Source organism: Psammomys obesus, unplaced genomic scaffold (genome assembly GCF_907164565.1).
Source record: "Psammomys obesus unplaced genomic scaffold, mPsaObe1.curated_primary_1811, whole genome shotgun sequence".
NCBI classification, from domain to species: domain Eukaryota; kingdom Metazoa; phylum Chordata; class Mammalia; order Rodentia; family Muridae; genus Psammomys; species Psammomys obesus.
The window spans coordinates 10,009,311-10,023,224 of NW_026592666.1; the positions used below are offsets into that span (position 1 = coordinate 10,009,311).

Consider the following 13,914-nt stretch of genomic DNA (forward strand, 5'->3'; position numbering starts at 1 on the left):
TCCGATAAATGTTACTGAACACACTTATTAAGTACATGGAAGCAAACATTCCACACTGTGATGAAGGATGCTGCCTGTTCAACTTCACCTACAAAATGGTGGATTTAATTCTTTATGATTTAATATCTGATAAGGCCTATTTACACCATAGTGAGTTCTGTGTTTTCCCTAAATATTAAAGCACTCTGAAAAACCAGAGTGGGCACTAATTCACAGAGCTTTCTGGGAATGTCCCCTCCTACATGCTGTGTTTGCTGATTACAAATAGCGGTCTAGAACCCCGAGCCTTCATAGCCCCAAGAACTACCACACCCTGTACACTCTGTGCTTGTATCAACTTGGTTCAGCATTCATGCCAAGGAGAACTGCTTCCTGGGATGATCAAGCTTACTTTCCAGATCACTAAGACACCCATGAAGTCTCTGTGGTTTGAATATTACATGTTTTCTACATGGCACGTGTTAAGGGCTGAGTCTTCTCCATGTCATCTCAGTTAGTGACACTGTCTTGTAGGAATTTTAGGAGGTAAGGATTAACTAGAGGGAGCAGGTCATAGGTGGGGGGTTACAGTATGTATGTGATGCCTCTGTAAGGTAATACGTGGTCCCTAGCCCCTTCCCTTTTCTACCTCCTGGCTGTATGAGGTGAACGACATTGCCTCATGATGCCCTTGCACTGCGGTCTGCCTCACTAGGCCCAGGAACAGAGCTAGCCAGCACGGGCTGCATCTTTCCTCCTTTAAACCATTTCAGACACATGTTCCAGCAGCAGTGAAATGTGAGGCATACACTGTCTCAGAACTACATCTGATCAACAGCAAAGCACACTATTACCCGCCCAGGCATGTTGTCATTTGGCCCCTTCAGATCCAGGCAATCCTGCCCACCATGAAGCCACTCAAAAAAGGTCTCGCATGGGGTGTTCGATGCCCTGTGAGTTCTACTATAGGGCTGGCATCTTCAGCAGCCAGGCCACCACCTTTCCACACAGCTGTGTGTAGAACTGCTCCAAGTCAGCTACAGGGTAACACCTCAGCTCTCTTCCAGGGCTATTTATGAGCTCGTGCCTGGAGCCAGCAGAGCACATGGTCTCTGTCATCTAGAATAAAAGAGGGGAACCCCATGCTGTATCTCTACTTAGAAAAATGCCCCTCTACCCAGGCAGTCAGTTAGCAAATCTGTTCAATCATTAGCTCTGAGCAATTGGATTAAAAAGAGTAGCATGTAAGTTTCCACAAAGGAATATTTAATGTTAATCTTGATCAACATGAGTGCCTTTTTCCATATTTCAGCAAATAAATAATTGAGGCTTTTGCAGGCTGGCCAGGAGCTTCACAACCCCTTTTCCAGGGAATAGGTGAGCAGAGTTTCAGATCTGCTGAACAAAACTGGCCTTTAAGGTGGCTCAGCAGGCAAGAACGCCTGCAGCCACGCCTGATGCCCTGAGTTCTATCCCTGCGACCCACAGAGTCAAAGGAAAGAACAGGCTAGCACCAGCTGTCCTCTGACCTCCACAGTTCTATCTGTTTGGCCCTTTCCCGAGTGATGTGTTACACCCTGAATTATGACACAACAGCAGGAATTGACAAATGATGTTCCCTCTTATGACTAGTCCCAGAAAGAAAACGACAAACAACTTCTCCAGAAGAGCATATTGTGCTGATTTATTATAGAATGCAGTTAAAAAAAATATCTTTGAGGTTAGCCTCTCCGGTTCAAAAGTGCTGGACTAGAAACACTCACGGCTATGAGATGGTCTCTCCTTTGCTGGCTCCCTTCCCCTGAGCACTGGAAACAGGGTTGGGAGAACACTCAATCCATTTGTCATTGCAGACTACTGGAAAAACGAATGCCAAAGGATTTGCTCCCCAGAGGAAACCACCTTCTGAATTCCCAAAGCATGCACTGTTAATTGGCATTAGGCTATTTCAGAGTGACAGACTTTGTAATGGCATTGTAAGACCAAAATAGAATACCTATTTACCAGACACACACATGATTCTAGAAAAGGAGAAATTCCCAAATGTTTACCGAGTGTCACGGCCCATCCGGAATGGAAGGGGAAAGGCACTGTGTCCCTCTAACTAGCAACACACAGCTACCACGCACTTCACATGCTCCGAGCTCACCCCATTGAACACACGACAGTAATTTCTACCGCATACAAGTCACAGGTAGCTTGAAACTCCCTCTGCCCTCTATCTTCACCCAGGTACATGACAGGTATTAAGAGATGCTCTTGGCTTTATTTACAAGTTTATCTTCATGTTTCAATGGGGTGAAAAACTGTCTCAACCAACATTTCCCAACGAGGTTTTTGGCTGAAATTCACGCACAAACCACTACATGAAATAAACAATGGAAACTAATGTCTGAACTAAAACTTCCGCCCGCCAAGAGCGGGAGGTGAAACCTCTCTCCATCGTAGACACTAAATTCTACACAGGAACTCAGATCAATTTTTTTTTTTTTTCAAGAAAGCACAAATGACATGATGCACTGGACAGGGGGACGAGTGGATGTCTCCAGGCGGAACCCCACCTGTGTGTGGTTGCAGAGAAAGAGCCGGGACCAGGAAATTGGTAAGAGTGTTCTGTTGCTTCTCCTACCTTCCCAAGATGGAAAACAACAGCGCGATTTCGCACTGAACAGAGGTTGGTCTTGGGACCTAGGAATCTACGTGCATCAACGTCAGAAGACGAGGGGAGAGATGAGGAGGACAGTTCCCACATGGCATCGGGGCTGCCCCACAACCTTCTGCACCGGACACCTGGCGGCTCTGCGGGGTGCCGCAGCCTGCCAGTGGGGCTGGACCCCGAATGCTAAACTGTTTCTCTCGGCCACCAGGCAACCTGTCCTTCGCAAAAACAGAACCTAGAGAAGAGCGAGTACAAGACACTACCATTATCAGTTTTCTCAAGATGTCCCCAAATGTCCTTGTGCAATTACCACAAACTCAGCGAATGGCCCAAGACATTCCCAGGTGCCAAGGGCATGGACTGAGGTGCGGTATCAGAACAAGGAGATGAGGCCTTGCTTCTCTTCTGAGCAACATGAACTGGAATTCCTGCCACAGTGGTCACGGCTGTTAAACCTCCAAAGCTATGACCAGCCACCTGCACAGTAAAAGATTCCTTCCCACGAGTGGGGTTCAGGACACGCCATCAAGGTCTGTGCGCCGGTTCAGCTGAGGTGGATGGGTGTGTACTCTGGCCTCCTTGTCTGGATAATTTTTGGCTTGGGTCTCTTCATCCTCTCCATCTCCTCCTCTTCTTCATTCTCTTGGTCGCTCTCACACACATGGACCACCACGCTGGGAGTGGTGTCTGTGGCTGCGTGCAGCTCATACTTCTCCCCTAGGGGAAGGAACAACTGCATGGTAACTGGTGACTAGGGCAAGTCCTTGAGCATGCTGGGCGGGAGTGTGGGACCGATGCCAGGGCTTGCTTGGCCACTTCCTGCCTGTCTTCTGCACTGTGCCTCCCTCATGGATGGCTTATTCACAAAATGGCACACTTTCCACTACAGAATTGCTTTCAGTCAGGCACGGAGTGCAGGGAGGGAGAGCACAAGTGCGCATTGCTAGTTAACCCTTCCCGTGCCCACCGGAGGGCTGCCATCAGCATTCTGCAAGGGTGGCCTGGGGAGCGGTGATGGGCAAAGCTCCTCTGGAACAAGCGCCCTGTGCCTCCCTTACAAGGCTTCCAGCTGGGGCTCCGGAGCCCACCGGGGGTGAGAAGCTGTGAAGAGGCCCTGTGTGCACACGTGTGTCTGTGTTGGATCTGTCCAGCCCCAGCAACCTTTCCTTAGTTTGGAGACGGGGTTTTGTATAGTACGGGCTGGCCTGAGATAGCTGAGGCTGACCCTAACCTTCTGCTCCTCCTGCCTCCACCTTCTGGATGCTGGATGTTCTGCACCACCATGCCTGACTTATGGACATTGCGGGCCACACTCAGAGCTTCATGATGCTAAGCCAGCACTCCACCATCCAGGTGACGTCCTCAGCCACAGCATCCTTTACCGCCTATTAACTGGGACTGGGAGCACTCCCTCATTGCTCTTCTGGGCTAGCCCAAGCTTGCCCAGGCACAGTCATATTTACAACACTCTGGTGAAGCAAGGGCAGGGTGAGCTCTGTCATGAGATATTAGTCCAAGAGGGAAGGGTCTGGGATGTTCCTTGAGGGGGCCTGTGCTGGAAGCGGTTGGATGGCAGCATGGCAGAGTGGCCACTGTGGACCGGAAGTGAGTAGGGCTGGTGGGCAAGATGTGTCACTTCTTTGTGCCCTCTGCCTTTTCTCTGAATGGGGCAACAATGGCATCAGTGGGGCCGATTCCAGGAGAGAATGGATTCAGAGCAGCCAGCAGTATGCTCACAACTGACAAATGCCATCTAGACTTGTGTTTTTAAAAAGGAGGGTACTGGGGACATAGGCCAGACAAGAAGTGTTTGCCAGCAGATTTAAGGCCCCGGGTTTGAACCCCATTGCTGAAGTGGCTAAATTTCCAAGCTGATATAGCAGCTTGGTTGACCTCCACCTTTCCAGCACACCCCTCGGATGTGGGAGGCCCAGCACTGATGAACAAGGAGGCAGCCTGGCCTCTACCCAACCAGTGAGGCTAAAGTGCTGCTCTGTCTGAGAAGCAAAGGAACCTCTGCTCTCCCAGTATCGAGGGTCACTGGAAAAGTTGGAAATGGAGGGTTTTCCTGTAAGTATCTACCACTGGCCCAAGGGCAGAAGGCTCAGGACTTAAGGCTGCATTTGTGAAATGCAGGACCTCTGCAGTCCTGAGAAGCTCAGCTGAGATAGAAAATGAGATACAAAAACAGACAAGGAACCAGAATTAACTTCACCACTAAACAGAGGAAGGCCAGCCTGCTCGGGGCAGGTCACCTTCTGGAAGCCTCTCTGCAGCCCGAAGGCTGCTGTCAAGTGCAGAATTCAGTCACGGAGCCCAGCAGGCACTCCTCTACTCTAGCTTCCATCATATCCAGCGCAGACTTCCTGAAGGGATGCTTCAGCCCCTTCATGCCTGTCTCAGAGACAGGAAGCTCACCTCACTTCCTGCCTCTGGGATAGTTTGATCCTGTGCTGCAGAGGAAGACTGCCATGAAGGATTGCCTTCCACGTGAAAACACCCGCAGACTCCAAACCTTCAGCTTCCCTAGGAGCTTCCATGGTGAAACATCTTCCTGCTCACACAGGCCATTTCTAGTTTTGACCTTGATGCCACAATTAGCACTAGTAACTCGATTCTCACTTTGTACCCCAGGAGGGATTTCTGTTTAGGCTGCGTTCTCAGAAGTGTAATCTTTCAGCATGAAACTGCTGATGGGCCACAAAAATAAAACCCCTTCCCTAAAGGAACATCAGATATCTGGTCAAGGAGAAAAAGGAGCTGATGGGCAGTGTTTATTCGGCTTGCTGTATGTGGGGGACAGGAGTAGGGATCACATCTCTGCACCCCTCCTGAACCTTCCCTCCAGCCTTCCCTCTGGCAAGGCCTATCCATAGGACAGGAGGACTAACATTTTACAGTTTCCAAAACCCATATATTGGGCACTGAGCACTGACTGTGCCAGGCACCATGCAAAGTACTGTTTACTGGGTGGTGGTTGATCTGGGGCCCAGGGTTCCAATGGTGAGATTCATTTGAGGCTCTGCCCTCACCATGACCCGTGGTTCTCCTCCCACCCATTAAGGAAGTCAGTTAAGAACAATGGTTGGAGATGAACTCCTTAGAAGGCTGTTTAAACTCTCACCCTACCTACAACAACATGAGCTGGGGCCTGGAGTGAGCCACACGGGTGTGCCTGGTGGGTGAGGGGCAGATTCAGGGGACACTTGGGGGATGGTGGAGCACAAAGCCGGCAGGCTGGTGCAGTACAGGGCCGCCAGCACCAGCTGTCGCGATGTGGAAGAATGCAGCGCCCACACATGCACGGTGTCATGTGGGCTACGGGGACTCCAGACAGATGACTGTCTTGTGTTGGGACAATCTCCCCACACCTCCCAGACCTTTGGCCCCCTGAGGGCACTGCTTACCTGGCCCCAGCTTGGAGATAGCATATAAAAGGTCATAATTTATGACTGGGGTAGCATCTTCCACTTGTTTCCAACCAACGGGTGGAGAAGCAGGAGGAGAGATGAGAAACTGTTTGTCTGGATTGGGTGGAGCCAGGTGTGAACTTCCTATGTGTAAAGTCTGAGGAAAGAAGTCAGTTCATCATTACATTCATGGAAGCTTCTGGAAGGCACACATACAAGGACAGACCAATGGCCCAGGCAATGGCCCAGGTATGATCCCAAGAGGAAGCAGGAAGTGGTCTGTGAGGAGCCAAGGGAGGACGGAGCTCTGGATTTCGTGCCTGTGCTGGGTGAACTTTTCTAGTGGCCACGACAACACTAAGTGAAAGCAACTGGAGGGAGCAGGGACTGAGCCTGGCTCACGGTTTGAAAGGGCACAGTCAGCATGGTGAAGAAGGCATGGTGTTCATGGTGGCTCTGAGCTGTATAAGCATGTGGTAACTTGCTACATGGTGCCAACCAGGAAGCAAAGGGGCCTCAACCAGAAGCGGGGCTGGGCTCTTAACCCTCAGTCATCCTTTAGGTAGGCCCCGGCTCCAAAAGGATCCCTAACTCCCCAAAACAGCACCATTAAGGACCCAAGATTTCAAACGGAAGAGCCCACAAGCAGCTTTTCATGTTGAAACCCTAACAGTGCCAATATGGTGAGAGGCCCCTCCAGGGCTGTGAGCCTCACCCCACACAGGTTATGCTTGCACTAAACCAGCAGTAAGCGAACAGAGGAAACTTCAGAATAAACGAAGCCACCACCACTGAGGTGAAAGGGATCTCAGAATCAATTTCTGTCAGGCCCAAAGGCTAAGGAACATCTCTGGGGGTGGAAGTGGCGTGAGAAGGCTCAGAGCCTGACAAGGACTAAGTTTCCTTGGAATAACATTCTGGAAGCTTCGTCTTCTTTCCCTGGCAATCTAATATCAGACGGAAGTTGGGGGCTGCCTTGAAGGTGTACTGGAGGTTGGCAGAACTGTCCCCCATCCCACGCTGAGTGGCACCCCTATGCTGATCTGCATACAGGTTTACAAAGGGAGCTGCTATCCGAAGCCTGGAGAACCTGCGCCAGCTGGAGACAGCTCTTGAGACGTCATTAGCCTAATCCCTGAGAAACTTCAGAGACCCAGGACCCAAATCCTAGTGTAGAATGTACAGGAGCAGCCTGCAAGCTCCCTGGATGAACAAGAGCTCGCTTCCCCTCGTGAGTTAACCCAGGAAGGTCCAGGGTTACTGTCTCTGAGGCTGTTTTCACATGGACTTGATTCCTTTGTAGAACAGGTGAGAGAGACTGAGAATTCAAAGTGGGGACCCTGCTTTGCTTGAGGTGAGCTCTTGGCTTCCAGCGTAGAACACAGCCAGCATATAAGGTCTTTGCTGCACAAGAGCTGTGAGGGAGGAACCTCTTCACAATGAACACACTTACCTGAGCAAAATATAACTTCATTTCCTTCCCCAGGAACTGAGTCTTGTGCAGCCGCAGCCTGGCATCGGCGGCAGATAAGGGGTTGCTGAAGTTTATTCGGACTCGTTTGAAGCTCTTGAAATACTGGAAGGTGATGTCCTTGTCATACGTCCTGAAGAGGGATTCAAATTTGGCCTGAAAAATAATAAAAGGGTTTAAAATCCTCCTATTTGCGGCCTTAGTCACTGCCCTCCTCGGTGAAGCAGTGAGTTTTCAGTCGTTTCAGGGACCCCAGCGAAGGCTGCCCCTTCTGAGGTGATGCTGCGGCCTGTTCCCTGTGAGTCGGGGTTGGGAGCGTTCTCAGGGAAGCACACTGTGCGCCACTGGGTCCTGCACATGATCTCATGAGAAGGGAAGAAGACATGAGTTAGTAGAGCAGAACAATTACCGATTCTTTTTCAAGTGGGATAAGCATTTTCCAAGGAGGTTCAGCCAGGCTGCTCATGGTCCTAGCTTGATATCCCGTGACTCCGCTGTCTAGCCAGAGTGGATACTGTGTTCTTCAAATATTTCTTTAGGGCTCAAGGCCCTGCAGCAGATTTGAAGAGGAGGAAAGAACCCTTTTAAAAACTGAAGAACAAGGAACAACGACCTTAAAAGGAAGTCTCACCACCTCTGAAAGGGAGCTCTTTGTGACCCCCCCCCCCCCGTAGTTTTATCTCAGTCTGTTACTCTTTAACTCTGGAAGAATACTGCTTTAAAAGTCAATGTGCTGCAAATGGGCCACTGCACAGGGGCTGTGGTCCATGCGGGTGCACAGCTCCCTCTGCTGTGGCAAGGATGGCTGAGAATTGGGAAACGCCGAGTTCTTAGCATAGAAAGCCTAGATTCGGGGATTACAAGCTTGGTTCCCAGCTCCTGGAAAAACCTCATCATCCTCCCGGGAAAGGCTGGGGAGCCCCACCCTCTCCTGCAGCAGTGCTGGTGGGGAGGGCGAAGGGAGGGGAAGGGGAGAGGGGCTGCCCCTCATGAGGACTCCAGGGGGATCTGTGAACTTTTAGAAGCCAGGTGCTTTTCCAGTTCCTTTCTACAGGCTAAACACTCAGGACAGTGTGTGGGACTTCTGGAAGGTGGGGTGCTGAGAAGGTGGCTGGCAGAGATCCTGGACCCCAAGAGGTGCTCGCTGCAGAGGTGATCAGCTGAGGCAGGAGAGGGTGCGCTGTTGACAGGCCTTTCCTGGGAACACTGAGGGGAGCACAGAGGGGAGCAGGAAATTCCAAGTCAGTTGTCTTTGGGAACAGAGGCCTGGTAGCTCCAGCTCTCTTCTTGATGAGCAGGTGGCTTGGGAGCCTAGAAGTCTCTCCACCTTGCTCTGTGCATTCCTAGGCTTTTCTTCAGCTCAGGGCCCTTTCTGTGATTCTCCCACTAGGGGCTCTGCACAGAGGTGGGTGTGGAGGAGAGCAGAGCTGACATCTGACCTGGATGTCACCAGCTGGGCTAGTCCTCCCTTCCACCTCTTAGGCACTGGGCAAGTTTCTGGCATAAGGGTGTCTTGTTAAAGCTGGAATTACGCATGACCTCATCAATAGGCACTGTGACTAACTGTGTAGTTCTGAAGTTATGATTCAGAATTTGGGAGAGATGACTTTGGTGAATATTTTTAGAATGCAAGTCAGGGCTCAGAACCAGAGTACCAGAGACTACACATTATTGCTAAATCCACACCACATCACGTATGAAGTAACCTTATTTGTTCTAACAGTAGATGCCCAGCTGTTACAGCTGTTGCAAAGTATTTCTACTTAAGTGACAAGCAACTGAATGATTTCACTTATCAGACCAATATTCAGCACAGCAAGTCTGTAGTATGTCTGTGAATACAATGTGTTCTACAATTAATTTGAAACTATTGTCCCAGTCCTTCAAACATTATACACAAGTAGCTAACATGATTAAACTCTCTACACGTCCCTTGAACATATGGCTTGAATGTAAAGCAAAGCACTCAAACACCATCCCCACAAAAGGAACATATTCAATATCCATTCATACATGATTCTTATTAAAGATCAACTAGATGGCTTGGTAGTAACTGATGGGAAAAACAAAACAAAAACCTCTTACGTCTTTTACCAAATGGAGAAGTACAGTGATGAAGATAACTAATTAATTACTTTGGTGAGCTCTGTATCTTGCCCCACACTGAGTTTTAATATTTGCTATGCCTGCATTTTTCTCTAGTCAGAGGGATCAGGGAGCTGGAGGCAGACCCTTGTCATTACTGCAAACACATACTCTATTCACAGTATTTACTCCCTACCAGGGACGCCGGGAGGACGAGCTGGAAGCAGCCTGCCTCCAGAGTTCACAGGGGCTCAGTGTGGCCACACGAAATGTTGGCACCTCCCGAGCACAAGGAACCTGGAAGCATTCAAAGACAGAGCTTACCCAGAACCTATCCCAGTTCACTCTTCAGGCAACTGCCTCTAAGTTTCAAGTCTCTAAGTACTTACCCCCACGAGAGAGCCACCCACCCCTGAGAACCTTGACTAATCGTCCCAATTAGTGCTTGGAAAATGCTCAGAAATCAGTCCGTGAGGAACCTTACCCTGGTTTCACTTTCGCTGAAGACATCACCGTTTGCCACACAGGCAATCAGGGAGCTAAAATTGTAGTTAAAGTCCCTAAAATGCATTCTGCTTTCTTATGGGGTAGGCGCAGTCAAGCCCCAAGCTGAAGGTTCCTTTGCCAGAGCGAGATGGGGAGTCCTTTCTCCAGCCGGGTTTATAAAGCTCCTAGGAGGGCCAGCCCCCTGGGGGTGGAGAGGGCTCGGCTTCCAGAGCATCCTGTTTGGACAGCAAATTCCTGAGTCAAGTCCCGCAAGCTCGCAGGCAGACAGGGACAAAGTGTAAGTTTCTACTGGAAAGAGGTGACGTCAACACCTTAGTCATTTTCCCTATGCTAATTAGCTCGGCGGGTGGAAAGGCCGCTGAGGTTTGCTGCGCATTGAAGCTTTACCCGCCCCTCTTGCGGCATAGTTCCCACTGGTAGTAATTCCACTCAGCCGCCCAGACAACACGCTGCTGGGGCTGACTGGGGCGGGCCCTGCTTAAGATGGAAAATGTTACAAAGGAGAAGGGACCAAGGTCTGCACTGTAAACAGCAATTAGCCCCAAGGGAGTCCTGAGGGTCAAGAGACCTGGAAACCCATGTCTTGCAGAGTTGCTAACTCTGTTATTTCCTGAAAAAAAAAAAAAAAAAAAGCAAAACAAAAACCTCAATCCATGTTTCTTGTTGGGCATCAGAGAAACATTTTGAAATCTGTCTTGGTCAGTGAGCTCTGTTTTTTAAGAAAAAAAAAGGGGGGGGGAAGGGGATGTTCTGAAATGTAGTGTCTTTACCCCCTCACCGTCGTACTTCATTGGATAAATGTAGAAGAGCAAACAGGGTCCACCTTTGAAAAACTTTCTTACTGTAGTTGGAGGGCCGGGGATAGGCAACATTTTCGTTTTTCTTAAACACTCAAAAAAATCCAAGCAAAGAATGTCCTAGAAGGCTGATGGTATGGCACTTGACCTGAGTTGATCGCCAATGCCATAGAAACAAAAGTCCAGCAGAGAATCTGAGCTCTGAAATTGAGGAGGAGTTCTATTCCACAGCTAAATACTTCTCTTTTTTTATCAGAAAAGGAGGAAGAAATGGAAAGAATGTAGGTTGCAAGCGATAGGCGTGTCCGGCCAGGCTCCGGTCCTTCAAGGGTGAGGCTGTTTGCTGCAGAGCACAGGGGACGCCAGTTACTACCAGTCTTGGATAATCAGTCCTTCGAATTTGCCCCAAACTCATTATCACCTTCAAAGTATTGACACCTTCTCCAGCTTTTAAATGCCCTCCACATTGGAAGCTTCATTCAAAGCATTATTAAAGTCAGCCAGGAATTAAGAATATATGCAACAGGAACAAACAGGACATTAATCCCGGAAAAAAAAAAAAAAAAAAAAAAAGCCAAGCCTTCTCAGATGATCGGGTGTTGCTTAATTTCAAAGTCTGGCGCCTAGCTGCCAGCTGTGGGGTTATGTAAGAAACCAGTTATGGTGTTTGCTTTGCCAAATTACCTAGGGCTGCCAACCCCAACAGTACATTTATACCGAAAATATTTGGAACCCTGAGCAGTAGGTATGTGTCGAACACCAGGAGAAATGGTGGCTCTGGGAGGAGAGTGGGGGACAGTGGGGATGTACAGAGGGTGGAAAGGGAGGTGCTGAAGGGGTCTGGGTGAGTGGGGTACAGGACATCACTCTACCCCATTTTTCTAAGAGCCCCAGATAAGGCTGTCCCCTCTTGACTAGGCTCCTACTTTGTCCTTTTCTCTTTTCTTGGAGTCCATCTTGGCAAAGTTAAAGGGGACCAGAGGAGGACAAGGAGCCTGATTTCATGTGTGTGTGAGTGTGAGCATGCTTGCCCACATGTGTGTACGAACCTGTGCATGGGAACCAGAGAACAGCCTTGGGTACTGTTTCTCAGGAAGTATACTTTTTTCTTTTGAGACAGGGTCTCTTACCTGGGGCTTGCCAAGCAAGCAAAGAGATCTGCTTGTGTCTCTGTCTTCAGTGCTGTGCTGCTAACACCTGCCATAACCCCAGATTTTCTATAGGCTTCTAGGGTCAGAGTTAGGGTCACAGCTTGAAAGTCTTTCTTGACTGAGCTGCCTCGTCCACCTCTCTTTCTTCTTGTAAAGGACACACCGCAGCTCAGTTCTGTGGGCAGAGCTGGGTTAATTTCATTATGTGAAGGAGGAGGGGAGAAAGAAAGGACATCAAAGTAGGAGAACACTGCTCCACCCTTTCTCACAGAGGTGACACCTCTTTCACTAGGCTGTCCCTGATGCCACACAAAACATGCCGTTCTGTTTCTGTGATTGAATGGACTGGCTTCATCTAAATCAAATTTCATGTACTGAGTGTGAGACCTGCAAGGAACAGGGCTGCTTCTGGTGGCAGCGGCATTGTGCAGGGAGACTGGCACAGGGTGCCATCTTGCAATGAATTCACGGATCACGCAGTGTTCTAGAGCCCTGGCCTAGCAGGGGACAGGGCACCTAGGATCTGTTAGCAGAGAAAGTGTCCTTGGCTGCAACTCCAGGGATGTCAGCCTGGCGGAGCCCTTTTGTGTCACCTGGGCAGCCTGGCTCCTTGGGAGCACTTAGACACTCCATCTGTTAAAGGGGGCAGAAGGCAGGGCTCCAGGAACACCCACCTCTGTGCCCAGAGGCAGCACAAGAAAAGTAAAGTTAAGTTGTAGAAGAAAGCCTGTATCCTTATCAATGGATAAGGCTTTAGACCCTTTAGTCAGGGTTTGATTTCTTGCCTCCTTTTCTCTCTTACTGTCCCTTTAGTACCTTCCCTTTCTTCTTTTGAGAGTTGTGCACATCCTATTCTGTCAAGTCTCTGATTTGCCCAAGTTTCTGCCACTCAATTAGACATCACTTTCGAACATGGGTGCTTCCTCCTACAAATTACCTTCATTGTTTGGGATTAAAGGCGTGTACCACCACCTGGACCTAAGCTTTTCTTTACCAGAAACTTGCTCTATACCAGGCTGGCCTTGAACTCAGATCTCTTGCCTCTGTCTCCTGATTTAAAGGTGTGTTTGTATTCCAGCCGGATCACACAGAGCTAGAAGGTCTTTGAATGTGACCTCTTGCCAGAGCAGCCATGTTCTGAATTAACATTCTTCTGAACTCCCTTTTCTGTATCGGCTCTTTGTCTCTTCCACATGAACTCAGATTTCTAAAGCTCTCATACAAATTGGATTACTTTTTAGGTCATGACATTTCCTGACCAAGAGAAAACTGATCAATTCAAGTATTTTAAAGGTGCATTTTCTTACTTGCATGTTCCTTGCGGTTTGGAAGACAGTTGCATTCTTTTGAGACAGGGTCTCATGTATCCCAGGCTGGTTTTAAAGTTCTGATCCTCCTGCCTCCACTTTCCAAGTGTTAAGATCAAAGGCATGTAGCTGGGCATGGTGGCACATCCCTTTAATCCCAGCACCCAGGGAGGCAGAGGCAGGCAGATCACTGAAGTTCAAGTCCAGCTTGATCTACAAAGTGAGTCCAGGACAGCCAGGTATACTCAGAAAAACAAAAACAAAAAAGGGGCTGGAGAGATGGCTCAGATGTTAAGAGTCCTCTGCTCTCCGAGAGGACCCAGTTCAATTCCCAGCACCCACCTGGCAGCCCACAACTGTCTGTAACTCCAAGAACTGACACCCCCACACAGACAGACTTGTAGGCAAAACACCAATGCACATAAAATAAAAACAATTAACTTATTTAAAAGATTACAGGCATGCTCCACTATACTATGCCCGGTTTATGTGGGGCTAGCGGCTGAACCCAGAGCTTTCTACATGATAGGCAAGCACTGTACCAACCC

The 13,914-nt window shown here is 49.1% G+C and overlaps 1 protein-coding gene across 3 annotated transcripts in view; it reads right to left on the reverse strand.

The window, feature by feature from the left end:
- Positions 1-1,636: 1,636 nt before the first annotated feature.
- Rcan1 (regulator of calcineurin 1) overlaps positions 1,637-13,914 on the reverse strand; it is a 79,565-nt gene continuing 67,287 nt past the window's right edge. Inside the window, exons 1-5 of one of the 3 annotated variants that reach the window (XM_055614882.1) lie at positions 10,089-10,166; positions 7,929-8,069; positions 7,502-7,675; positions 6,046-6,205; positions 1,637-3,355 (exon numbers count right to left, since the gene is read on the reverse strand). In XM_055614882.1, the coding sequence (XP_055470857.1) occupies positions 3,183-3,355; positions 6,046-6,205; positions 7,502-7,675; positions 7,929-7,985 (564 nt within the window). In that variant the 5' untranslated portion in view covers positions 7,986-8,069; positions 10,089-10,166 and the 3' untranslated portion in view covers positions 1,637-3,182. Of the gene's footprint in view, positions 3,356-6,045; positions 6,206-7,501; positions 7,676-7,928; positions 8,070-10,088; positions 10,348-13,914 lie in introns of those variants that run through there. The other 2 variants (XM_055614881.1, XM_055614880.1) reach the window with 2 other exon arrangements.